Genomic DNA, 27,610 nt, shown 5'->3' with positions numbered 1-27,610 from the left:
GTTTCTGCTGTTTATTTTGGCAACCAAAACTACTCAAGTATTATAGAGTACAATACTTACTAGTAATTCCAAACAAATCATTGAGACTGTAGTCTTTTAGGTCATTTTCCTTCTTTTATAGTAGATGTCAGAGTCAAGCCAGGGCACCTCTTGTGCCTGGAGCTGCTCGTTAATACAGGAAAAAATACTGAACCAGAAGAGTGTGTTATCTAAAGAGGCAACACACAGTGAAAGAAGTGAAGTTACTACCCCCACTCTTGAGGTGGGAATGAAGGAATATTGAGAGTAAACCATTTTTCAAGGTAGTATATATGGCTATGCAGAAACCCCCCTCATCAGCCACAGGTCTGATCCAGTACTTAACACACCTGTTTTCATCTATTTATTCTTAATTTAAAAAAGATTGGATGGTTCTCATCTAATTTTTTGTCCATATTTATTGTTTGAAGACACCTAGACTGTCACAGAAAAGTGCCTCATATCTGATGAGCATCTGATCATCACTAAGATGGCCTTGGAGATGTAGGGAATGGGTCCATTCCCAAAACAAGATCATCTGAATCCAAAACCAGCACCACCTTTGAAGCCTTTTGCCACACACGGCAACATACTTTATGTACTTCTGTGCCATGAAAGGGATGGCCATACCCTGATGGACGGGGAAAGCAAGATGGTGTATGTGGGCTCACAACTTCTAAGAATCAAAATGGCTCCAAAGCTTCTTTTCAGTTTCTTGAAGCTCCCTACTGACAAGACTTTTCCACACATAGGAAAGAGGAAGAAAGAGTTTCACATGCTTAAACTTTATTCCATCTTCTAAAATCAGCAGAAGCTGCAAACAGCTTTGCCTTTCCATAGGGTCTGACATGAGGACCACTTGGCCACAGACAGCGGGACAGCATGAGATGGATCCATAAAACATTCTCAACAGTGAAAACTCTCCTGGGAGCAAAGAGATCGGCAACCTTGTCGCTTGTGTCTTATTCTGCAGATTTATGTGGCACAAAAAGATATGAGTGTTGTGCTGGCCCTCTGCACATGGCAAGATTTCTCTCAGCAGCTTGAGAAGGTCAGTGAAGTGTTAAATAGCACCCAGGATAACAGGCTAAGATGACTATTTGCCATGTAACTTTTTTTACATATCATGAGCTGTGCACAAGGGCTTATCTAAATAAAATGCATAGGAAATAGCATCACGCAAATATGAGCTACATTTTTTCTTGATCAAAGAGGCTGAAGGAAAAAAATAATTAAAAAGTAAAAGCCTTATGCAATGAGATTTAAAAGAAAACTTTGGAGGCTGACAAGACGCATCTGGCACAACTTCAAAGTCCATCAAAGTACATATAATCAATGTTTGTCAATAGCAGTTTTGCATCCTTTAATTTATCTTTCATGGATATAAAGCATGATGTTATTAGGATCCAGTCCATACCTTAATTCTGTTTGAGATTTGATGAATCAGGCCTCTATTAAAATTCAGTGCAAATCAGCTTACTCAAGGACACATTACATAAAGTCATGCGTTATCTAACTCCTTTTATCTTGCTGTCTTTCTAACTAGTGAAAGAATCTCAATCTCTTAAACTTCTATGTGTGGCCACCAACATAGTAAATCTCAAACACGTTTTGCTTGTAGACACCTGCTTAAATTATGCACATGTGGTATAATTAACATACCTAAATTATTTGTGTATTTTTTGATTTATGAAATCTTCTTCAGGACAGTCAGGCTCCAAAGTGAGGAATCATCAGAAATAAGGTTCCCCAAAATCCCAATTTCAGCACTTGTTACGGAGTCTGTAATCAAGTGCTCACACCTTTTTCACCTGAAAATCCCATTCAGGATGGGAAATGATGAGGCCCTTGTGATTTCACTGTTTTCTTCCTCAAATTTATGCATGTGGAAACCCCATCCATCCATTTTATTTACTATACACTATTCAGGTCCTCCTGAGCAGACAACCATATCCATTTTTTACCTGGTGTTGTGTAATGTGCTTAGCACTACCCTATTATAACTGTTCTACAACCATACAGAAAACATATTGCTAGGGACTTCTTTCTGAATTTGGGCTGTGATGTGAAAACACTGTATTTCTATAACCCTTTTCCTTCCCCCTACTCAGGGTCTGATCTATCTGGGAGAAAAAATACATCTTTTAATTTGTTTTTATAAGATGTAACATCAACAAAATCTGTTCAATAAAAGTTTGTCAGCATTTCCGTAATAGAGGGTTATTTATACTTGCAACAATAATGTGATTTTCTCAGTCGCTACTGTTGTTACAGATGCTTCAGCTTCTGGAGTCCAGATTATTCAAGAAGTTCAATTTTTATTTTAAAAAAAAGATGCCAGGTTCTCATATTTGTGGACAAATGCTTGAGATCATGAACCTTGATTTCTGAAATTTAGAAAATAATAGAAAGCACACTTTCATGTTTTTAAAAATCTTATATTTTATAACTAGATGTCACTATTTTTCCAGGTGGAGGGAAAAGAAGTAAGTCTGATTCATACTTTTTTCAATGGACAATAATAGTTTAAAAATAACTGTAATATAAGAAAAATACTTTGTTTCATTGTTAATTTATACTGTTCCCATCTTTGATACTGATTTGGAACATCTACCAGCAGTGAATGCAGTGATTATCTGGACAGGATGCATTTACTTGATCAGGGCAATCTGTTGAACATTAAACAATATTTGAAGCACGGTTAATTATTTGCACTGCATTAGCTCACCCTCGAATGATTGTGGCTTATCTGAAAAAACGTAGGCAAGAAGAAAAAGCTAATTTCAAGAAAAAACGAGCATAAGGATGGTCAACAGTGCTTTTACCCTTCAGGTTCTTCCACTGGTCATTCTCCTAGGGAACACACATTTGTGCGTGAGTATGTTTTTATATTGCTGTTCTTGCCATTGCCAGCTCTGCTCCTTGCCGAGCCCTTCCCGGGCAGCCGGAGGAGCATTTAGCCAAGTATTCACATTTCAGGACACTGAGGTGCTCAAGTAAATGCTGCGTAAGAGGGAAGCCCTGTGGGGGTTTTGGAGCAGATACCTACAGCGACAAGGAACGACCTGTCTGGGTGCACTGGGTGACCACCCTGCGTCCCAGGGTGTGCGCTGGGGAGGGCAGTCGCTCCCCTGGCCCTGGGCACTGGGAGACCCCACACACCACTGGGATGCAGCATGAGCAGCTCATCTTCATGCTGAAGGGACTAGGTACCCGACTAAACAGGTCAGGGTATGCACTGGCTTGGCAATTTGGCACCATCTTTTGTCAGAGGTAAAATTTAGCCCAGCCGTGTGTTTTGGATGGCTGAATTGTCATCAGCACCAACATGGAAGGAAGGTTAATGGCAAAATATTCAACACAGCTAGAGATGGCCAGAGCCCTGCTCCGGCAGAGCTTGATAGACTTTCCCAAACCTATTCATCTCTTTAAAGAAGACTGAAAGAGTGACTCGTAACCAAAGCAAAGTTAAAAGTTGGTTTAAAAAACATTTTTTCTGTTCCTCTAAGCATTGCAAGCAAGTAGATTTTCTCATGAAGGAATTCAAAGTTCTTTCAAACCCCTGCTTTCCTAATGATGTTCCTGTGTGTGCAGGTTCTTATTTACTGACATGCGTTGCAAAATTTCAGATGTTGACACGTTTAAATTGAGTCCTTTGGGAAAAATATATAGTGAGGAGATTTAATAGGTTATAGATCTTTTTGAAGAGCTCAGTGAATTTGCAACCGGTGATTTTTGCGACACAATAGGTATTTGTTAATTAGTGTATCATCAGAGCTATCTATCCTCTGACAGCAGTGGGTATGGCACACTTGATCCACCAGTACATGTGGCCGCTTACTGAGGGGATCAGCTCTGGGGTTGTTCAATGCCAGTTTTACAGACATTGTGGGAACGCAATCTAATATAAATAAGCTCATAATGAATTGGTTGTGTTAATTCATACTCAATGAGGAAGACGTAGGTGCAGTCTTAGACAACACGAATTCTTGCACAGATTTTTCCTAACTCGTCCTAAGCGTTAGATTGATTCATTAGCTTTGACAATCCTAATCTGACTTCACTCAAATATTGCTGTGGAAAATGTAGTGCATAACTCTCCCCACCCCTGAAAATTCATTAACACTGCTAAAATGCAAAAGCAATTCTGCTGTCACTGAAAAGCAGCACGACAGAATATTCAGCAGGCTAGTTTTTAATAAAACATGTTTTTTCTTCATAATTAATATAACAAGGTTTTCTGGCTTAGCACTTGGCATGGATCCCAGAAAAAAAAGAGGGGAATGAGTGGCCATGATGTGACCATTGCATGACAAACATGTTATGAGAGGACATTTTTGCCTTAATGATTTGTTCCAAAGAAAAAGTTACACCAATATAGTTTGAATGAAAAATTAGGAGATTTTTCACTTTGCTGAAACCATGGAAAAGACCCTTAAATTCCTATTTCCATCCTTTCCCAAAACTATCTACCTTCATAATTCTCATTTTTATTCAAGCATGGTTTTAGGAGTTTTTATAAGTGACACTCTGATTAATAAATATTTTTGGAGATACACAGCAGAAGTCAAATGCAGATTTAAGCAGTAGCTCATATCGAGTTGGTCAAAATAGAATGGGAAAGCACTCAGACATTCATGGATCTGGCAGATTTGGAACAGGACCCTAAGGCAAAAATTCCCATTCAGTTCTTTTTTATTACCTGAAAAGAAACTGGTTTCACCTGCATGAATCCAAACGATTTCCATAGACGGCATCAAGCTGCATGATGGGTGCAAGTGAGAACAAAATTTGGACCTTTATTTTAGCATCCATGATGCAACTATACCACAGGTTGTCTTCAGACATGACAGGTCTTCTCAGGTTGGGGGGTGGTGTATGATGGGGGTGTTGACTTTCAATTACACTTGCTCAGCAAGATACTGTAGTAGAAATGTGCCTGCCATAAGGTATTGTATTGTTAAGTATTCCTTACGTAGCCAAAGAGAAATCCAAAGAGCTCTGCTGCAGCACGTTGTGCAATTCAGCTGTGTATCCCTCCTTAGTCAGACTTGTATTGAAGCAACTTTTCTGAAATACACATAGATTTAAATGGTATGCTTAAACGTTGTGCTGAGTTGGGCTAGAGAAATCTGCAACAGGACAAGACCGAGTTGGATCCCACAACACTCCAGTGATGAAACTGCTCACAGACCAGGCTGCAGCTCCCATTTAACAATGCTCTAAAGTGCTTGGGCACATGCTTATAGGGGGAAAAAAAAAGTGATTTTTAAATGAACAGATGTTCAGATATTTTTGTCATATCAAGGTTCCCTGCAAACTTGACACCCCTGGCAGCAGAGGGGAAGACATGCTGGGGGCAGAGCAGCAGAGGTGGCTCTTCACTGAATATTTAGGAATTTCAGGGTACGGCTGTCTGCTTAGTTGTGATGGCGAGTATTTTGAAGTCACTAGCCATGACTACTCCAATAACCAAGTGCGCTTAGTAGCAGAAAGGGAAGGATTATAGTATCACATGAAGATCAAATAATTGCAAAGAAAACTTATCATCGGTGCCCGTCTCCTAGTCAGCCCATAGCAGGTAGGAAACTGCTACCAGTAGTACAGGTCTTTCCTCGCCTCGGGTGCTTGGAGACCGATATTTTAGGGTGTCCCAAAGGCAGCTCTGTCTGGCATCCTTTTCTACCCACCAACGGATCTATTCTTGTAGTAAACGAATACTCCTGCTCCCCTCACCCTCTGTCCAGTGCTGCACCACTGACACAAGGGCTTTATGCTCCACTGTGTCGCCAACCGATCACTGCAAAATAAAGTGAATGTTGTCAAGTCCCTCCAGATCTGTGGCCCGCCAGGTGCATTGCCCTTCTGCAGCACTCACCTAAATTTGCCTGGCGCAGCAGGAAAGCAGCAAAGCCCTGGGAGCACCCCCCAGCGAAGTGCTCTCAAGAGGGAAGCGTTCCTCGCTGACCCCCCAAGGCAATCAGCTTATGCCCTGAAGCGTGCAGGTTGGTATCCCGTGTAACTAAAGGGACTTAATGACTTTGCATAAGCTTTAAGTCTAGCAGGATAACCTGCATGCCCGGCACTGGCTGGGAAAGCGTTTGATAGCGCAGCGCACTTGTGTTAGTGTGACGAGCCGGCTCCTGCAGCCCCCGTGAAACAGATTGTGTAGCTTCCCCTTGCTGTGGCATGCAAGGCTGACCCCTTTTTCCACCTGGGAGCACAAGCACGCCTCATCCACCAGCGAGCAACTTTAAAAACAGCCAGCTGCCACCAGGCCATCTCTTACAGTGCAAAGATTAATTTGGAAACTTTGATCTCTTGGAAAACAGGAGCGGGTAACGCCTGTGCAGAGAACCAAGCTGGTTTCAGCAGCACCTCTGAGGGCTCTCGCTTTTTCCTGGATCCCTGTGGGTTTAGTATCAGGTGCTACCATGGGAAAGGTTCACGACTAAATAGTCAGCAAAATAAAGACTTTAGATGTAAACTTATCTGGGTACCTTGGGGCCAGTCGATAAGGATCATGTCATTCACTCTGAGGCACACGTTGCGGTTCACTGTGGAGGCAGGAGGTGTCTTGCTAGTAGAGAGGTGAAGACCTCAGAGGTCTTGGTGGAATCCTTTCAGAGGATGGTTTCCCAGGCTAAAAATACAACGTGTTGCATGTGTGCTCCAGATGATAATATGCCCTGCTTTCATTATACTGCAACCGTGGCCTTGGCTGAGAAATACAATGTCATTGCTGGAAAAGCCACTTTCCCTTGAAGTTCAAAGACTGTCACTACCCAAGATGGTTGCAGGCAAAAATCTGGCCGATTGTAAGAGCATCAGAACTGTCGATTCCCTCCTCCTTTGGCTAGAAGCCCAGACAAAGGTTCCCACTGAGAGCTGTCAGCGGGATCAAGGGGTTCACTACGAAAAGGCAGTAGTTGTGTCTGCCCTCATGGCTCCTTCACGCCTTATGTCAGTTGTGGATGGAAGTTGATCAAATATCCATGCTTGTTCTCCAGTTCATCCCCATCCCACCTCCTTCTCAGCTGCAAAGCTGTGACTGTACAGAGGAGCAAATGAAAGGGGTAATATTTGTTTTTCTGCTGTGGAGGCCACTTTCTGACAAGTTGCAGGAGAATTTGCACAACTTAGTGCAATTAAGGGAACACGTCAATTCCTACCAACGTAGTTTAATGCTTGAACTCCTGTAGTGCTTTGTTGCAAAGTGTGTACATCTGCAGAGGTAGTTTTCACCCCTTTTGCTAGTCTGTCGTGCCAGCTTGAGTAGCTACACTGTTTTCTCTGGAATGACTTCTGTTTTGCACATATGTAGATTCACAGCCTAACCCTGGGTTGTCACCTTTGTGCTGCCTGTTTTTTTCACCTGCTTTTGTGTTTTAATTATTCATTTTGATTGTAATAAAAGGTAGCAAATGTACCAAAGGCACAATAAACAGTTCAACTGCAGAATGCCCTTGGCAGCTGTAAATAATTTCCCTTGAATTTGGGGTCAAATCTTCCTGTCTTTATTCAGAAAGAATTGCCAGAGATTAACTGGACATTTTTGTCTGAGAGAGAGCAGTAGGATTCTGTTCCGAGACCAAGAAAGCATGATTCTGGCATTACTGTTTGAAATATATTACATTTCATTAGTCTCTTTCCTTGAGGAGTTGAAATGGAAAAATGGAGAGTATCATGTATCTGCAGCGTACAACCTTGGTACAAAGCCTAATTTGCAAAATTTTGATGGTTCTTTGGAGAAACAAAGTTTTAGTGAAGTGCTAATCATTACGATGATGACAACAAACAACAAAGGTCAGGTGAAATTAGGATATTTCGAATTTCAGCCATTTTTCCACCATTTTTTCTAGGAGCCCTATAAATGTACTCGGCTTCACATTCAGCAATGCACCGGTACCCATATAAAATGTCTCTCCCAGATTTTTTTTTTTTTTTTGTGTGTGTAGAGTTTCTTTTTTATGAGCCTAAAGTAATAAAATTTAAAATTGCTCTCTGCAAATTCTTCCAGCTTCGTCCCCCGTCTCTGTGGACCTGCTATGAATAGGATCCAGCGATTTTATTCCCTCTTGAGAGAGCACACAAAGTATCGGTGTCGAGCTGCAGTAAGGCGAATGTTTGGTGAAACCAGCCCCGCAGCCTAATTTCTTCTCTCCCCCCCCGCCCCCCCCCCACCCCCCGGCCCCCTCCTCCTTTTGTTTGAATCCTGCTCCTCTCTTCCTCTCTGGGTTCAGCATTGCACCTCGTCGGAAGGACAAGATCCTCCTCTGCTGGCCATCAGCAAATACGGCACGGCAGGCAGGAGGCCCTGCCTTCACTGCCCCTGCCTGCACCCTCCCTGCAGCCCCTCCTCCTGCAGACCCCCCGCAGACCCCTCCTGGACACCCCACACCCCCCCGCCTCCCCCAGCCTGTGGCCCCTCCTAACAGCCTCCTTCTGCATCCCGCATGACACACCTTGCACCCTACGTCCTGCATCCCGCATCCCACACCTTGCACCCCACGTCCTGCATCCCGCATCCCACACCTTGCACCCCACGTCCTGCATCCCGCATCCCACACCTTGCACCCCACGTCCTGCATCCTGCATCCCCTCCTGGCATGGAGGAAAGGGCAAGCTCAAGCAGGCTGGAGGGAAGGAGGCAAGCGCTTCTCCCTCCTTTGCTGCATGCCACCATGGAAGGCTTCAATGCAGGGAGCCAAAGGGCTAAAATTTGGCCCTGTGCTGGTTAGCAGGGGTGAAAATGCATCACAACCAGTGTGGTCTGATGAGTGGTCCAGTGGACCCCAGAAGGGAGGATGAAAGCCTCCACACTGAGAGGTCAGCTCTGACAGGAAGTTTGTCCCCTGTGGCTCTGCTGCTGCAGCTTGTGACAGGTACATGATGAGGCGAAAAGCTCCAGGACAAAATGGGACACTGGAGCCTTATGGTAAAGATTGGGTTTGACTCTTGGATCTCCCTGTGCCAGGTGCTCCAGGAGCTTTGTTTCCAGTGACGTTTGTACTGTGGCAGCAGATAAAGGCTTTCATCCAAAAGCAGGAATTAAAACGTGGGACTCAGCCATGCTAGAGTACAAGCCACTGCCTGCTCTGAAGGATGCTACTGGAAAGCTGCACAGTTTCTAGGGCACCAGTATATTGCAAGAGGGATTTTAGGGTATCTGCACTTTTGTAGTCAGCTCTGCCCCCGGAGCGCTTGGATGGGAGGGCCAGGTGCATAACCTGGAAAAGAAAGTAGCATAGCAAAGTGCTAGGTCTCTCATCTTTCTTCTTCTCTTGGTGTATGAGCTATCCTCTTGGGCACTGTGAGACTATCACCTCTGCTCTACAGCTGGGGGAAACTGAGGCACAAAAGAGCATGATGTAGTCACGTCCTGCACCTCGCTCAGCCTGGGCTGAAGCCCTCCAGCATTCCCATGCGGTGCCAAGGGCTGCCCCCAGCGCAGGAGCAACCTGGCTGAAGTCAGACCCTTCTGCCTCCAAACCCTTTCCAACCCCATCAGGCAGACAGCACCACAGAGCTGGGGAGGGAGACAAAACGTTTCTTGCTTCACGCTGCTCCCATTGCTGCTTCCATGTTCTTTGTTTCATCTTTTCCTCCAAAAGAAAGGAGTACACTTGCAGGGTTTGTTTTGGTCTGTGTTTATGGATGAACATGACCAGTAATTGTAAATGGAGCAATTAGTCCTTTTCTTTATACAGCCTCCATTGTGGTCTGGCAAAGGATCTGACAAAGCCTGTACCTGCACTCAAGAAACACACGCACCAAAGGCAGAGCTTTTACAGCCTGCTCATTTACCATCATCCCTGCACTCAGTCAGGAGGGGCAATTGTGTGAGCGTGTGTGTCCTTCCAGCTGCAAAGGATTTAGGGGTGGGTGTGGGTATGTGTGTGTGTGTGCGTGTGTGTGTGGCTCACTTAAGAGCACCTGGAAAGGGGCTCTTACTCAGTTTGAGTCAGTGGGAAGGGGAGAGCTGGAGTGTGTCTGTTCTCCCTGGCTCAAACACAAGAGGGATGCAAACGTGCCTGAAGCAAAAACTCATTTATATATTCCAGCTAATATTCACAAGTGTGAGTTCTGAGGTTTTTTTGAGGGTTGTTTCTTATTCATTGCTTTTTGTTCCTAGCCACAACCAGTGTTAGCTGAGAATGCTACTCTTTTATATATCATTTCTATATATAATGCACGACTAAACAGGGTGAGTGTTTACAGTTGGCTGTATCTGTAGCAATGTGTAGGTGCACATAATAATCCTGTGTGAGTGTGTGTGCATGTATGCTGTCTATTACGTGTGTTAAGTCATTTTGAAACACATTTTCCTCTGACAAATCATGTGAAGGATGAGGAATAGCAGTTCCAAATTTCCTTCTTTCCACCAACTGTTAGCACATGTATTCTTGTCACAGGCAGGTAATCCTGTCCGCAGCTGGGATTTAAAGCGAGAGGGAAAGCAAGCTGAAATCGTCACGCAGGGGATGCGTCCCAGCATGGAGTCAGTGTGTCTCCTTTCAGAGAAACCTCACTCACGCTCTTTAAAGGCTGAGAGCTGTTTTCCTTCTTCTGTTCCTTTTTGTTGCTTGCCCTTGATATGAGCCAAACAGGAAAGGCTGGAGCCCCACGTCAGAGGTCAGACACATGGCATTTCCTCACAGGAAGTGCCAGAAATGTTCTCCTCCATCCAAGGGTTGTTGACAGCCTTCCAGCTTGGAGGTCCAGATCCCACCAGCCGCACCAGGTGTAGGGTCCCGGGCTGCGCTGCGCTGCCTGACCTCCGCTCTGCCCTGCCCGAGCATGTCCCAGCCTCCGGCTTTGGCAGCCGGCTGGAGCGTGGCCTCTGTCGGTATCTCGGAGAAGTTGGACAAACAGTCAGTGCTCGGTCACTTAATAAATAAGCAAACAGGCGATTTAACTCATTCAGGACAGATTTCTCCCAAAGCACACCAGCCCAGCTGCTTAGGCTGGATGCTCAGAAAAGCCAGAGCTCCCAAGCAGGTTGTCGGAAGCGATGGGTGTTTTAAGACATCCTGTTAATCTTTTGAAAGAGCTCTTAAAATCCAACCCAGTTAGCTCCGAACTGGGTAACAGGCTTATCTGGATGTTCAGCAAACAGAAACTTTGTGCCACACACTGAGCTCCGTGATGCCTTTTGTTTTTCCAGAAACTGACTCTCTGCCCTTTTTTATCTCATGCAGGCTTCCCATTTCTCTTTCCTGGCTGACCTGCTGCGCGGTAAGTGGTTTCAATTTCTTCATTTTAACTTCTGCATACAAAACTGAGAGGCTGGCAACCTGGCCCATCAAAAGCCTTTGCTAGTGCCCTGTACTGAATTTTATTAACTCCATGTACAGGTTTACTGAGCTCGTAATAAGGCTTGTGATCAAGTAGAAAGTCAGTTTGACTTTGGACAAGTAATACGGTGAGCACTTGCAGACCCCCGCATGTGCCCTATGTCAGTACAGGAGGCAGCGCTGAGTCGGGTCCCAGCAAGGAGCATGTCTGGCGCACTGAACCCCAAAACAGAGGTGCAGCAGCACCAGTTTGCAGCTGATCATGGGGTACTCCTAGACCACACCTGTAACTCACAGCTCTCTTCCAAGCCAAGACTTTTCTGCCACTCTGTGGCTTCATGTGCTCAACCCAGCTTTGGGGACCCATGGGTGACACAGTGAGTCACAGGCTGGAGGACAGGTCATGGTGCTGGGCTGCAAACCTCACAGAAGGATAAATAAAGAGTCCAGTTGTGCATGAAAATTGAAGGTCGAATGAACGAAGGCTAACTTTCCCTTGCAGCTTACAACTGACTGTGGAACTTATTTCTGCAAGGATTTGTCCAAAGTGAAAGAACGTTCAAAAAGTGTTTACAAGCTCACGCAAGTAAAAAATTGTTAAAGACTATGTAGCATCAAGATGTTGATAAGGGAAAAGCTGTGATGAATGTTGTGTGAGGATGTGTAGATTGTGTGAGGATTTGTACATCCTTTCGCAGCCTGCTTGGTTCACATAGAAGATTATGGGTTTATTGATGTTTAGTATTTATGCCCTGCTCCTCCTTTTAGTGTTTTCAGTGACTCTTAGACATGAGTTTGTAATTTATAACTAAAAAAGTATTGCATTAATTTTGCTCATTTTCTTGCAAAAAAAGTGTGGCTTTTACTATGCACTCATTATTCATCTGCATTCCTGTTCATTCCGGTGGCATTTTGGCTTCCAGGTCAAACCTGCAAGCCCAGCAGGCTTGTAGCTCATAAAGCACTGCTTCTTTCCCCAAATCAATGCTGCTCTTCTAACAAGATGTGTGCAGAAAACAAATTTCCAAATTATTTGTGTATCTGAACTCAGTATTTGGCTTCTGCAATTATCTGGCCACAGAGCTGAGTGTGCGGCTTCATGCTTTATGCACAAGCCTTGTGCAAACTGGTTGATTTGCCTTTTGATAGTAGAGTATCACTTTCACCATTTCTTAATTCATTCCCTCCTTTGTGCTTTCTGGTACTTACTTCTGTGCATCCACTGCCCCGGCACTCTCCCACTCCCCACCCTCCAGCTGTCCCCACTCCTTCAGCTGTCATCACCCGCTTTCACCCAGCACCCGTCCCTCCAAGGAAAAGGTGCCGTAAATCTGCTTTTAAGCAGCAGCCACCAAACTTTGTGAAAGGCTCGCTGGCTTTGTGGTTAGCTGATCTCACTTCTTTTGCAATTTCTATCTGAAGCCACAGATACTCCCAGCCACAGCCCGCGTGGAAAGGAGGAAATACTGCGAGGTTGTCTCTGCAGAACTAAATGGGGGACATCTCATTATTTAAAATACAGTCAGGATTTCAGCCTCATCAAAATAACATGACATTATTCTCAGAGCTGGAGACAAAAAGTATTTAGAAAGGTGGTGGAAAAACTCATCCTGCTTAAATGAGGCCAGATTTCAGTCAATCCCCAGAGGTTCAGAGAGCTTGAATAAACGCTGGGTCCTTTCTGGTGCTCTTGATGTGTGTTGGCAATAGGCTTTAACTTTGCACATCACTCATCTTGACAACTGCAGTCCAACAAAGTTACCTGGCCATTCAGGTCACTCAATGGCATCCTAATGCATCACTTTCTCACTTGGAACATTAGTCATGACTTGATCCAGTGAAGGTTTTGAAAACAGTGTGACTACCGGTGTTGGGATATCTGTTCTCTCCATAACAGAGAGCCTGTGTAAGCTAATGAACAAGGGGATATTGATCAGAAATCCATTGCTTGATTGACAGCTCTTGGCAATGTGAAAAACTGCAGATGAAAGCTTGAGTAGTTTAAAAGATCACCCAGACCTCAAAGCTGATTTGAAGCTTTAAAAGTCAATCTCTGCCTATCAATTATGGGGGGATTTTTTTGTACTACACAGAGGAAAGTTATTCTTTGAAAATTTGCATGCAGGATGTCTAATTTAATTTCATGTAATAGTCACTTTTCAGTGACAAATGTCAGATCACTGCTTTTTTAAGCATGTTAAGGTTTTCCAGCACTTACAAAGAACGAACACTCTGATTTAGTAATATGTTTAAATCAACCAGTATATCAGACTTTGTGCATTAATTATGTGCTCAGATAAAAAATAGTGTTGTTTTTGCTTTACTAAACCTATGGCTTGTTATGAATAATTAAAAAAATGGAATGGGAGCAGTTCTTAAATAAGAGATGTGGAAGCCAAATAGTTATTTAGTGTCGAAGCTATGATAAATAAGAAGACATTTTTTAGTTTGATGTCATGTACCCAAGTCGGGGTTTTCTGTTCTTTGTTGCTCACTGCTTCATGCAGTTTGGGAGGACATGGAGTAGCTGGGAGATAGAAGCATCATTCACGTGACCCATAGAAGCTATTCCTGTTTCACAGTTTCATAAAGAGGGATGGTGATGGAGAAGGCAGGGACGCTGGTGGTTTCTCACGTCAGCTGCATGTTCACGTCACCTTGGCTGGACTCCTGGCCAGGCAGCTCAGCTTCCTGACTCCCACTGCTCTCACAGTGAGACAGGGTACCCAAAAGCGTTTGCTGTTGTCTTCCCAGCCCATTCCACATGCACCCTTAACTCCATGGTTTGATCATAAAATTTCTTCTAATGGTAATTACCAGCCCACGAGGGGGTTGCTCAGTGTCACCTGCATGACCTTAGCCCTGGCCACCCACAAGTGCCTTCCTTGAGGGCTGCTGGGTGCCAAATTGGCCTGAGGTATACATTAGCTTGTCCCAAAACTTCCCAAGGGTCATCTGCCCTGTCAGTGCAAACGGGGATTTGTCCTCCTCTACTTTGCAGAGCTGCCAGAAGCAGATATCCTGCAAAACAGGAATTGCATCTTGGCCAGCTTGGGTTTTACCGCAGAGATGCACTTAAAATAGTCAATGGTGGGTCAACAAGTAATTTCCTAAGTGTTGCTAATAAACAATTCATTGCTAAGAAATGATGCCAATGTTACAAAATGAAGTGACAGTATATTCATTTCTTAACACCATAGTTACACTGAGCAGTTGGCTTAAAAACCATGGTAGGTGCTTCTACAGTGGCTCAGCTTTTTGTGATCATTCAGAGCACTTGTTTTTCCTCTGTTGACTCAAGACAGTTCTCACCAGCCTGTAAAGCATGCTGGGCATGTTTGCAGTCTGCTTTTGGCAGCCATAACTCCCCTGTTCATCTTTCATAACTTTTAGCATATAGTATATTTTTCTGTTAGAAAGGCTACCCCATCCCTCAGAATACTTCTTGAAAGCGTCTGTGGAATAAAAGCCAATATTCCCCACTAAGATTTTGAAGATAAACAGGGGAAACAAACCTAGACTCCTTGAAATGATCCCCTCAAACTCAAGTCTGCTTGCAAATTCTCCCCTCTGACAAAGTGAGCTTGCAGGCTGCATTTCAGGCAAAACCCTCTTTTTGTTTTCCTTTCTTAACTACATCACATTAAATTTAATTTTGTTCACTGTAGACAATGTCCTTATCTTCCAGCGAGATCCTTCTGTTCCTCAGCAAGGCACACACTTCTGCAACACTTGCACATTGTCGAGACTCAGCTCCTGTGGAAATAATGAGCTGAGGAAAAGGAGTCTTGACTTGACATAGCAATAAATGAGGTGAAACTTTCCTCTTTTTTTTTTTTTTTTTTTTTTTTTTGGTGAGAAATGAGAGTTGGCATGTAGGAAAAAAAAGAAGAAAAAGAGACGGTTCTATTTTAATATGAAATATAAAACACCCATTGTACAAAAGTGGAAATTCTTTTTTTTTTTTTTTCAGAAGCAAAGAAAGAATAAAGATAAAGGCTGCAAGCGAATGAATGAGGAGAGAAAACTAAGATAATGCAGTCGATAATCAGTTCAAGGCAGAGCATTATCCATGGGGCCATCGGTCCGGCCCTAGGGGAGAGCTTTTTAAAATGTCTCTGTACGTAGCATAGCTTTGCTCATTACCATAGTTTGTCTTTGAAACAGCGGAGTGGCTTCCACTGTCAGCCGCCGTACCCACGCAAGGAGCTGCCAGCCCACTTTAATCAGCCGACCCCCAGAACCGCGGGCTGGCACAGCTGCGGGTGCCGCCTGCGCCGGGCTCCCGGGCAGGACGCTGACTGCTGGGGGGCTGCAGGCTCTGGGGGACGGGCTTCCAGCACAGGTCTGATGCGCTGAGCCCTCGCTCCGCAAAAGGGGTTTTGTGGGCAGGGGGTCACGTAGGGGGGCAGGTGCCTTGGGCCCTCACTCCCCTCCAATTTCCCTCAAAATGGGTTTCCATGTCCCGACATGGAGCAGGCACCTGTGTGCCGGTGAGGGTCTTGCCTTGCCCTGCAGTAGCGGTGATGCTGGTGATCGAAACAGCTGGACAAAGAAAATCCCTGCTTCTTGTAGGAGTCTAAATCTCCTTTTCCCATTGTGCAGGTAACAGCCATCAGCATCTTCCTTGGCCATGGTGCCACACGGGGGGCACATGCCCCTGCCTGCAGAGGCTCTGCCTGTGTCCCCTCTGGGGGTCCCGGCTGCCATCGACCGGGCAGCCAGGGCCCCAGCACCCCGTGGGAGCTGCGGCGAGGGCAGAGCTGGGGCCGGCGGAGCTCAGGGGTGGCCGCGCTGGGTGAGCTCTGCCCACGGCAGGCAAGAGCTGGACAGCACCTTTGGTCCTCAAGGTGATATGAGCTTTAGACCTAGTGGCATCCTAAACAACCTGAAGGAGGAAAAGACTGTCCATCCTGGAGGATAACTTCTTTCACACCTTCTCGCCTTCTAGCAGTTGTAATCCCTCTGTTTTTCCACCCTCTTCTCACCCCTTGCCGCAGATGAGGCTGATGAGTACGAGTACTACGATGAGTACACGCAGCCAGAGCAGGAGCCCTTCCTCCAGCAGCAGTTCTCAGAAGACCCTGACTGGTTTGAGTCATTTTTTGGCTACAGTGATACTAAAAAAGGTACCTCTGAGGGGTGGGCAGGGAGGAGAGGAAGGGGTAAAATCCCAATCCTGTGCTTGCAGCATGAGCATGGCAGGCCTCGGCTGCCAGCCTGCTCTCAAAATGCCTGCATCAAAGGGATGAGTTAGGAGGATCGTTTGCAGTGTTCTCCTTTGTATTTCTCTTGTAAGGAGCCTGTGTTTTATCTCCGGGTTTCACAGGATGGATTCTGATCATGCAGAATATTTCTGATTGCTACTACAAAAAAAAAAAAAAAGCACAGGCTTATTTGTCTATAGACACTGTAAGATGTAATTGCTGTTTTCATGGGATATATGTTCTGTATTTATGCTGGGAACGAAATGTAGAGCAGGTTTGGTGTTTGGTTTTTTTTTTCTTCCTCCTTTTCTCAGTTGCAGGGTTTTTTCTTTTCTTTTTCTGTTTTTCCAAACTTCAGGAGAATAGGAAAGGCTCCTTGAGATTGCTCAGGGAACATGAAAGGAGAGACAGGGAAGTTGCCTGTAACATCCCCTAGGTTATCCCCTGGTGCAAAGAAAGAGCTGGTATATGGCTGTCCCCAATACCAAATGCTCCTGGCAGCCTGGAGTGGAGAAGTTGAGCGTGGTGTAAGGAGCAGCACTCAAGTGACTCTCAGTAGGTGCCTGCTCCCTTGGAGCAGTAGCCACCCAGAGGACTTTTAGTGCCGCATTGCAACCATTGGCAATGCCAAATCCAGACACCTCCACACCAAGTGCATGAAGGCGGATGCCCAGGGCCAGCTCTGGCCCTCAGATTTTGCCATAGAGGCAAATCTGTCCCTGAGCAAAGGAAGGGACTAGCCCCGTTACCACTCCATCATAGACGTGGCAAAGGAAGCTGAGGAGCTGCAGACCTGAAGCCATGAACTGTTACGGCTTGCAATACGCTCTGCAGCAACTCATAGCTGCTCCTGTGGCTGATGAGCTGATGCAGAAGCATGGCACATGATACATGGGATGCTGTGCCTGGGAAGGCAGCCTTCTGCAGTCAGAAAATAAAAGAAAAAGCAGGTGATGGAGGTGGAGAAGCTGAGTCAAACTAAACAATTTCCATCCTTGCCCTGGCAGACCCGTGCTCCTCCAACCCCTGCAAGAACAACGGTGAGTGTGAGAACAGAGGAAGCCGCTTCAGCTGCCTCTGCCCAGAGCCATATGCTGGGACTACATGTGAGAAAGGTGAACACTCTTTTGCTAACTTACACTCCTTATTTTGGCCCCTAATATTGCTGTTACAGCTCTGTCAATGGAAGCAAACACTGGGCTTTATAAACCCACTGCTGGTTGGGCTGCAGGTTCTGACAGCCCACCACAGTCACGTCCATAGGTCTCACACTTAGCTCTGCGTCCAGACCAAGGTCTGTCTAAAGCAGTATATAGTAAAATGAGCTTCAGGTGAGCAGAAAGCCTTCCTCTATCCCCTGCCAGGTGAGTAGCAGGGAGCTGCTCATCGATCCTGTAGATTTTTTGCCGTAGATACTGTGAACAATAAGGGAAATCCCAAGTCCACGCTTGCTAAATTAAAGCCTCCTTGGAGCATCAGGAGAAAGCGTGTCTTCCCATGATCCTCATGTCCCTGTTTTCCACAGTGAAGAACATGTGTTTGGAGAAGAGGTGCCACAGGGGGGACTGCCTGATTACATTAACCCCACCTTATTTTCAGTGCAGCTGCAACCACCCCTACAACTCACCGGACTGCCGACAAGGTGAGCACTCGGCAGGACACTGAGTGACCTGGGAGGGGGCGGGGACGGGACGACGGACACACACACAGCATGGTGAATGTGTCCTCACCATGGCCAGTCAGTGGTGGGAAACCTCCACCCTGGTCATCCAGCCTGAGTCTGCTCCAGCTCCCGTCCACGGGGCTGGTCAGTGAGGAGTCACGTTTGACTTACAGGGTGGTGGTTCAGTCACCGGTAAACCCCCCAGTGCTAAACGTTTTTCGAGTTCATAAGAACTCAAAGCCAACAGGCTATGTGGGAGCTCTGCCCGGCTTCCATCGGGTGTGTGAGTGGCTGTACAGCATTTAGCAGAGTGACAAGGCTCTTCTGTGTTTTCCACGTTGACAGCATCTTCACCGTGCAGGCCAAATCCTTGCAAAAACGGAGGTACCTGCATTCGGCACAGAATCAGATCAAAATTCACCTGCGAGTGCCCTGAACCTTTCCGAGGGAGATTCTGTGAGATCGGTATGTCACAGCGCTGGGGGGAAGGGTGGGGGCGAAGCCTCCAGGCAGCCAGGGTCTGGCTTCCCCCTGCAGCCAGGCTGGCTGATACAGTCCCGGCACCTGACTGCGCCCAGGGCACCGGCCTCCTTGGGGAGAGTGTCGGAGGAAGAAGCTGACTCCTGCAGCCACCATGGGCACACATCCCACACGTTTCCAATGAGAAGGATTTGTTTCTTTCTCTTTTAAAAGTTGATTGCACTTCAGACTCCATGTACTGCTACATTGCAGGTGACTTTTCCTCCACCACCTCTACAGGTTAGGTTCACAACCCCACAGCCTTCCTTTCGGCACATCCACTGCCCTAGCATGACAGCAGCTCTGTGCCCACCTCCCTCTGATCTTGCTGATACCAATTCTTGGCTGTGCCACCGGCAGAGAGATTCTCCTTTGGCATTAAGACACCCCTTTGCTGCTGGGGCTCTACCATGCAAAGAGGTTTCAGGCATTTGAAGTCAATCACTCTTCAAGCCGGACAGATGCTGTTTATACATATACAAATACCCTTGTTTCTGGCCTATGTAGGATAAGGGATATCATTACATGACCCAGTATGATCCTCTGTAAAGTGAACATAGGGCAAGGAAGGGAAGGAAGAGGACACACTTTGGGCAAGGAACAACATAACAGTTATTTTCATATTGGCATTGTCTTCCTCCAGGACCGGATGACTGTTATGGAGAGGCCTCCTCTGAGTACAGAGGAAAAGTGAACCAAGCAGCGAATGGCAAGACCTGCCTGCACTGGAATTCCCATCTTCTCTTGGACTACACTATTAATGCCTTTATGGAGGACGCCGACGCTTATGGCATCGGTGAACATAACTTCTGCAGGTAACATTTTGGTGAAGCAACTATAAAGGTCTGTATCAGAGAGCACTGAGAGCAAACTGCTCATGAGTTTGGCAAACTGGTGGTGTTAAGACCTCACATCTTTCTAGACACTGCTTGTTCATGAAAAACCAGGATGTTAAAGGGACATTCCCTACTGATGTGGGGCTTCCAGAAGCAGCCCTCATTTCCCTGAATCTCTTCTTCATTTTTCTTAAGGTTAAAATAGGTATGGGGAGAGTAAAATGGCAGAAGCTCCACTCTCTTATCTCAGGCACCTTCTTTGTCAAATCTTATGAAAGAATATCTTTGGAAGTTTGGCTGTCATATGGGAGCATGAGGCTGCTCCCCTAAGCATCTCAGCTCTTTCACGGGTTTTGTGGAGATTTATCCATCCCTGCTGGCTGACACTCTTAACCGTTGCCTTCAGGAGTCCCGATGAGGATGAAAAACCCTGGTGCTACATCAGAAAAAAACACAAAGTAGAATGGGACTTCTGTGACATTTCACCCTGCTCAGGAACAGGTAAAGAATTAGAAGTGAGCTGCTTGGCAGTGTGTAGGTGGTCCAGAGCAGCAGGTGACCCCCTATTACTTAACTCCTCCAGTCTGATATTATGTCTGCATTGTACATCTGCAGTCTCTTCCAATGCAGCTGAAGAGAGCCCATGGCCAACAGACAGCCCAACAGACCCACCTGGATCAAATGAAATGTTCAAAATATGCGGACAACCAGAAATTCAAAGAACTGTCAAGAGAATCTATGGTGGAGCTAAGACTACAGCTGGCAAACATCCCTGGATGGCATCTCTGCAGATGAAGACTTCAAAAAGGAACAGACATTTCTGTGGTGGAGTGCTGATTAAACCGTGCTGGGTCCTGACTGCTGGGCACTGCATTGAGTAGGTGCATGTCCTGTGCCTAGTGTGGATAAACATATGAAAATCAGGATGGTTATTACAGACGGTTTGGAATCCAAATGATTGTTGGGAATCAAATTAAAGAAAAATATGTATGCGAAAAAACGAACGCATACATGAAAATATATATAGACTTGAAAATGGTGCTTGCTGGAATAGTAAATGAAACTTACACACACACACACACTCTAAAATGAGCTAAAATAGTTGTGCAAGAGGAAAAAAGGAGGAAAGTAACAAGGTTTTGTAATGTATGAAAGAAGGACTCTATGAAAACTTCAGGGGAGATTGGGATACCTACCATAAGCAACATCATATATTTGCATTATAATTGAGATGCCCAGAACAGCCAAAAATTTATGTTCATGTGCCAGTGAGCTTAGAATATGACTTTTCCTTCAACATTTTTGTTGAACAGGTTAGAAACCACCATCCTTTCAAACTGGTAAATTACACTCTGGAGATCATTCCAGAACACATGATTTTAAGTATGCCCAGACGGTGGCAAGGACTTGTGCTCCCATGGCTCCCTGTGTTGCTGCTCATCATCACGGTCACAGTAATAGACTGTGTGCACACTACCACTTTGCCCTAAAATGCAAAGGAAACCATATTTATGTGGCTTTAAAACATTTTATTTCATGATTGCAACAAGTTAAGAGCACATGTATCGTCTGATGCCACTGCTTCCCTGTCTAAGCCCTCCTGTAATGACCTCAGGAAATCTTGTGGCCATGCTCTATGACAGAGGGCAATATCTTGACCTCCTGATACTAAAGGTGCAGGTTTTCACCACCACTGATAGACAATGTCTGTATGTAATTTACTTTTTTTTTTTTCCCAGACAACCAGCAGAAAATCTCCAAGTAGTCCTTGGAAAGCAAAACCTCAAGAAGAGAGAGCATCAAGAGCAAATATTTGATGTGGAGAAGATCATTGTACATTCCAAATACAAAGAGAAGGATGGTATCCCACACAATGATATCGGTAAATCGCTTCTGTTGAATATTCCTGTGGTTCACCTCCAGCCTCAGTTGCTTGACGCTCCTCTCTCCAGCTAAAGTCAATGTAAAATTCCCATTGAGACCATCTTCTGGAAATAATGAGGCCAAATTGTGGGTTAAACCCGTTTGGAGCTTTGGGATGTGGATCGTGATGGGCAGGCAGAGGTCACTGTGTGGGAGGAGCAAAACAACAGGGATAGGTCTGGCATGTAGTGCAAACAGAACATCAAGTATGTGCAGCTTTGCCATCGTTGTGCCACAGACTGGTAACGATGGCTAGGCATTAAAATTAGCTACAGACACTTTGTGTTGTTTATCTTCTTTCCAGCACTACTTAAATTGAAGCCAGTTGATGGTCACTGTGCAGTGGAAACAAAGTATGTGAAAACAGTGTGCCTGCCTGACTTCTTCTTTCCTGCTGGGACTGACTGCTTCATTTCTGGATGGGGTGCAACCGAGACAGGTATTTGTGGGCTAGCTGGGTTTTGGTGGGTACTTCATGGCAAGGTGGGCTGATGCTTTCAGTAGCAATTGCCAGACCCAAGCGTGGACCTAGGCACTTAGTGAGACCAAGACATGAAGTTCAAAACTAAGGAAGGCTAAAGCCCTGCCATAGAAATTACTCATTAGCAGAAATTTCCAACTGCTAGAGCAACCAAACCTTTCAGCATTCTGAAAAAATCCCTGACGCATCTTTTTTTGCCTGCCATCTGACACACCGTGTCATGGTTTCAGCTGCAGCCAGCAAGAGAAGCAAGAAGGTATCAAGAGAGAGGCTTTTGTATAGTTTGTGTGTTTCAAGACAGGACCAAGAAAGACAGGAATTTTCACATGGATTTCCAGCCCATTGGGTCAGATAAAGCTTTTCAGAAGCAGCATCTGGATCTTCAGATGCGCTGAAAAATAAAAAAAAAATAAAAATGCAAAGCTTTTAAAATTCAACCAGCTCTGTCCAAAACCTTTCTTGCCCGCAGTAAATCCTAAGGGGAGAAATTACTATTCTTAAAAAAAGATAATGGCAATTTTCTGAAAAATGCATTTTCTCATGTTCTGATTGATGTGTTGCTGTAAAGCAGCAGAAGGAAAATGTGTCACTGAGGCTGCAGTAGGTGTCCTAGTGCTTTGTGACTGATACAGCCTCATATGATACATAGGACCAAATTCTCCCTTCTGATGTAACTCTCATTGAAGTCCACAAGAGACAAGTGTGTTCATTTGATCAGAATGCACCAACAGAATTTAATGGACATTTTTTAAAAGTTCCAAATAAAAAGTCTCCCTTAAAAAGGGTATGGGGGATTTTATTTTTTTACCCAACAAAGAATATCAAGTACCCTGTATGTGTTCAAACTAGACGGCTCCTTCTTTGAGCAGAGCTATTAGCATTTCAGGAAATCACTGCAGAAATGCAATATTTCCTGAAACTCATGCAGAACCAAACTTATAAACCACCTTTAATTATCTACAGATGTAGTGCTTTGAAGGTCTGGCTATTGCCTTTAGATGTCAAGTTATGTCTTTAGATTCACTGTAATTAATCATTGCCCTTAAATATTGTATGATTTTCAGGTTTCATCTATTTCATTAGCTTGCGTACTAAAACATCTAATGGCACCAGTCTGAGAAGTGCTGAGCAACTCAAAGTCCCATTGGGACCCATGGGAGCTGCAGACAACCAGCACCTTTGGAAAGCAGGATTACGCAGACAGAGCTGATCGGAGCCATGTTCTGAATACCTGACTTTGCTTTTATTCAGGCAACAACTCGGTGTCCTGAGTGAAGCTTCCAGGCTCCAACTCTAACCCTTATCATTTCAGACAGATAATTCTTTTCTTCCCAGGCTAGCACATGCATCCCCCCTGCCCTTCCCCCTTCCCCTCCAAATGGCAAGCAAGCTTATATTTTGAACAAAGACAACATGTAACAGGATTGGGAGGAAGCTGACTCCATTTTTTTGGTGCACATCCCATAGATGAAGTATCCCGTCAGCTGTTAGATGCCAATGTCAAGCTGATTTCACAGAGGAAATGCAATTCACCCACAGCATATGATCACGTGCTGGATGAAAGCATGTTTTGTGCAGGAAATCTTCAGAGACCCAGAGCTGATTCTTGTCAGGTCTGTTGCTTTTTCTGTATCTGAACACTAATTTTTTGCGTAAATAACCAGGCTGTGCAGAGTAATACTTTTGGCAGAGTGCTGCATATGTGTCTGTTTCTCCCATCGGTGTATTTCAACACCCGTCGTCTTTCTTCAGCACAGTTTGAAGTGTATACCCCTAGAGCTGATATTGTCACTGTCAGCCACAGGCAGATCGATGGAAGCTAGAGACTCACCTGGGAAGTTTGGCTTCTGAGGCAGTTTGTTGTAATAACCTGAAAACTTGCCTGTCTTTTCTCTTTTTATTATGGCCTGTGCCACGAGCACCAATTCTAACCTGATTTTCACTATCAGAGCTACGACTCGCAGGGAAAGTCAGGGTTGTTAATTCTTTTCATTACAGCTAGCGCAAATGTGAAGCAAGCTCATATTTGTACTGTTTAAGATGGGGAAGTGTTTGAACAACAATTCCTAAGGTGCAAACTACCACTGTGAGCACATTTTTCAATAGAAAACAGCAATAAAACAAAAACCTGAGACCAACCAGCTCACAATAAAGTCATTTTGAGGGGTGTGGGAGGCAAGTGTTTTCATTTACACCAAGGATCACATCTCTACCTTTCTAACTCAGTCTCTGAATGCCTGGTACTTTCATGCCTGGGAAATTTCACGTGACCTTGTCAGATATACATCACAGACTTGAACAAACAAAAACTAACATCCCAGAACCCTGGTATCATTTGACCTGTCTCCAGAACTGCAAGCCTACTCAGGGACTGAGCAGCATCTGTTGGTACATCCGCTAGGAAAAAAACCCCATGATTACAGCTTCAAAGCCATATGATGAGAGGGGAGCATTATTATTTTTGTTAACATTTTGCTTCACGTTTTTTATACATGTGTGCTTTTTCTCATCAGGGAGACTCCGGAGGCCCACTAACTTGCGTAGAAAATGGCTCCTACTATGTATATGGCCTTGTCAGCTGGGGTGATGGATGTGGGTTAAAAAACAAGCCAGGAGTTTATACCCAGGTGACAACATTTCTCAGTTGGATTAAATCCAAAATTCGGTCTGAGTCAAGGTCACCTCATTAGCAGACAGCTTTGGAATAACAAATGGTAAGCTTGAGAAATTTGCTTGTTTTTTATCATTTCCTCAAATACCTCCTCTTCAACCAATAATGTTACCAATATTTTCTGATGGCCTACATGCGGCATCCTTCATCGCCACCTTGAAAATAGCCTTAGAGCATTAGCCAGTGTGTCAGTGACTGTTTTTCTTTTGGGGGGGGTTGAAATAAGCCCACATTTGGCAGCAAAACAGATCAGAAAGTAAACCAACTCCAGTTCTTCCCCAAACCAAACAGAGCCACAGTTGCCAATGTTTCCAGTTCTGTTTTTCAAGCCCTGAAAATTCTGCAGGCTCAGCTGCTGCCAGCCATTTACTCTTCCCCTCTAAGAAGACATGACCTGTCTAAGGTGTGTTTTTTCTGTAGTCATTGGACCCTGACACCTTAAAACTATTGGTGTGTGCTCTTAAAGCCAGTACCATTTTTCACATACATAAAAATGATGTGCCTAAGTTTGCAAGACTGTGCCATTGCAATTATCTGAGGAGAGAGGATCAGGCAGGAGAATTATTTTTAAAAGCACATCTGTAGGGTAAATAACCACAAATTCCATCAGTGATGCATTCCAGATTGAAAAAGGAACAAAATAATATTGGAATGATCTACTTTATTCCTGATTAGAGGGTAGCTCCTTATGCTCCAGATCTACAAAGATATATATGTGCCTAACGTCAATACTGGTGAGACCTAGGGGGCATTAAATCCCATTAAAAAAGTATGGCTCTGAAGCTATTGGATAGTTCTTGGTGTTTCATAAAAGTCAAATTGTGTAATTTTTGCTCAATTAGTCTGCACAGAAACTTGAAAAACGGGATTGGTATTAAATCAGGGTATAAAGAATAGATATGTTTGTGAAGAGCCAATTCCTTAAAACAGTGATGTCCCTTGCATCTGAATTCCAGGGTTTACAACCTTCTCCAAGCAGCTACCTAATCTATCAATAGCTACCCCTATTGCGATAACCACAACAATTCAACCAATTTATTCATTACAAATTATTTTATATTCTACCGACCCGGTTCATTCATCTGTAGTACAAAGCTGAGCCTGCCAGTCACCTAGTATTAGTTTCATTTACAGCTTCTACAGATATCTACAGATAAATATCAGATGCTGTAATACATACAGTGATAAATCACCAAGTAGCTGCACAAAAATAAAATGATCAGTTATAATTTGCAATGTTGAGGTTGCTTTTTAAAACAAGAAGTTTTTAGATGCCATCTATCATGCTTCCGGAAAAGCTACAGGATTCTCAGGACAAGACGAAAATCTATTTGTGTTGTGTCATGTTTTTCTTTACTTCTGATACAGCTGCATTTTCCTTCTCTTGACTTGCAGAATTTCTGAAGCATCAGGGTTGACTGTGACCTGCCGAGATCCTTCTGCCTCCAATTGGTCCTGTAAAATCAAACCCAACCCATGTAAATTATGAGGACATCCAGTGGACAGAAGAAGGTTTTAACTATTCTATAAAAAATACTTACATATTAAAAATTATCACAACTGGCAAACAAATGAGCAAAATCTAAATCACTGTCCTGCACTGAGCGAACCTCTGAGGTGGAAAAGTGTAAAAAATGGAGCCGTTCACATAGGTTAGGTACCATACATATCAAAGGACTGAATGTGTTCACATCCTAATTCCTAATTTGAGCCCTAAATAAAAAGCAAGCCAGCAAATACCCAAATTCCAGGTGGATTGCACACCTGCAGCTTGCCCTTGGACAATCAGATCATTATCATACCTAGAGCTTAAGAAGACAGTGCCTGCAGTCCCCACTGCCTGCATTACTCAACCATAGTTATAATTTATTTCCAGAGTAACTTTTCAGATGCGAACATAAACCATGGATATGTCCTGTTTCTCTTGGGCTGGATTATTGTTTGACTTGTTGCCAAAGTTAAAACTTAAATGAAACAAGCATTTCAAGTGCAGAGCTTCTCTTCTATTGTAACTTAACGCTTCTTAACTGTAGAGGCCACAAGGCATGGACTTCTGCTCTCTTGTGCTGGGACACTGCGAACTGGGAGTCATCCCTGTCGAGGTAAGGAGAAGAAAAACCTGGAAGATCCCAGCTTGTAATTTCTTGTATCTTGAGCTGGACAGAGATGGAGGAGGCTGGATCATTCCCCCTGTGCAAAAAGCCTCCCACAGCACACATTAGGCTGTTAGAAGTCTACATCAAGCCTGTCAATACAGCTGCGAGTGGAGGTTACAGGGCAACACATGATTGCATGGCAGCACACGGTGTCTCAGTGGAATTAGGAAAAGAGAATGGCAGTTGTACAAGGATTCCCTTCCACCTCTGCTTCTGCTTTCCATGGACGTACCGGGACACCTTTTGATCTGACAACATTCAAGAGTTAAGTGAAACACATCCCACAGTATAAGTAAATCCTATTCCATGGCACTTCCTAGTCCCTACAGGAATTCGTCAGCAATGACAGTGATGAATTCTCTTGAATTCCTTCAAATTAAGGTTTACACAAAGCAACAAAGCTTCGTGAAGGAAGTATGCATATTCTGTTCAAATAATGAGAAGAACTGTAGACTCCAGGGAGCATTCAAAAGCATTCAAAAAAATGGGATGTGTGCCTGCCTGCCTTCTAGAGAGCAGAGCTGCTGGGATCTGTGAGAGTAGTTTACTCTACTTACAACTCCAGGTCCATACTGAGCAGACTGCAATCCCATTTCCCGAATGTACGCCAGCTCAGCAGCTCTTCTTGCCATTTCGACTTTGTGAGAACCTGGGGGAGTCCAGCCAATGCCTCTGAGCCAGTTCAAGTCAGACTTGTACTTTACCTGAGAGAACGAAACATACATCAGGGTGTCTTATTTTGTTTGTCTCCAATCAAACCACATGCCCTGGGTATTCAAGACAGAGCATATAAAGAGCAACAGAGTCAATAATAAACACATTATTCCTTTTCAGCAAAC

At 44.5% G+C, this 27,610-nt stretch overlaps 2 protein-coding genes across 4 annotated transcripts in view; one reads left to right on the top strand and one right to left on the bottom strand.

Moving 5' to 3' along the window:
- Positions 1-2,737: 2,737 nt before the first annotated feature.
- On the top strand, positions 2,738-27,609 carry HABP2 (hyaluronan binding protein 2). 3 transcript variants are annotated; one of them, XM_027812191.2, is made up of 14 exons: positions 2,738-2,892; positions 11,220-11,254; positions 16,308-16,444; positions 17,530-17,637; positions 18,048-18,164; positions 18,531-18,650; positions 19,348-19,519; positions 19,947-20,041; positions 20,171-20,417; positions 21,280-21,422; positions 21,768-21,902; positions 23,412-23,557; positions 24,458-24,658; positions 26,011-27,609. In XM_027812191.2, the coding sequence occupies exons 1-13, from the start codon at positions 2,824-2,826 to the stop codon at positions 24,632-24,634; spliced, it is 1,701 nt and encodes a 566-aa protein (XP_027667992.1). In that variant the 5' UTR covers positions 2,738-2,823; the 3' UTR covers positions 24,635-24,658; positions 26,011-27,609. The 3 variants fall into 3 exon arrangements, with proteins under 3 accessions (XP_027667992.1, XP_027667993.1, XP_027667994.1); XM_027812192.2 differs by having other exon boundaries at positions 11,220-11,256; positions 16,316-16,444; XM_027812193.2 differs by lacking the exons at positions 2,738-2,892; positions 11,220-11,254 and adding an exon at positions 15,289-15,435 and having other exon boundaries at positions 16,316-16,444.
- NRAP (nebulin related anchoring protein) overlaps positions 24,669-27,610 on the bottom strand; it is a 53,675-nt gene continuing 50,733 nt past the window's right edge. Inside the window, exons 40-41 of the mRNA XM_005443876.3 lie at positions 27,329-27,475; positions 24,669-26,070 (exon numbers count right to left, since the gene is read on the bottom strand). Coding sequence (XP_005443933.2) covers positions 25,969-26,070; positions 27,329-27,475 — 249 coding nt within the window. The 3' untranslated portion in view covers positions 24,669-25,968. The remainder of the gene's footprint in view (positions 26,071-27,328; positions 27,476-27,610) is intronic.

Source organism: Falco cherrug, chromosome 9 (genome assembly GCF_023634085.1).
Source record: "Falco cherrug isolate bFalChe1 chromosome 9, bFalChe1.pri, whole genome shotgun sequence".
In the NCBI taxonomy this organism is placed as follows: Eukaryota; Metazoa; Chordata; class Aves; order Falconiformes; family Falconidae; genus Falco; species Falco cherrug.
Note: the sequence above shows the minus strand (reverse complement) of the source record. Positions and strands in the feature narration are given on the sequence as shown.

Coding starts and splice junctions, on each gene's coding strand:
- HABP2 (XM_027812191.2), top strand. CDS start 2,824: ATGGTCAACAGTGCTTTTACCCTTCAGGTTCTTCCACTGGTCATTCTC. Junction 19,520..19,946: donor GGTGAACATAACTTCTGCAG/GTAACATTTTGG, acceptor CGTTGCCTTCAG/GAGTCCCGATGAGGATGAAA. Junction 23,558..24,457: donor CCAGAGCTGATTCTTGTCAG/GTCTGTTGCTTT, acceptor TTTTCTCATCAG/GGAGACTCCGGAGGCCCACT.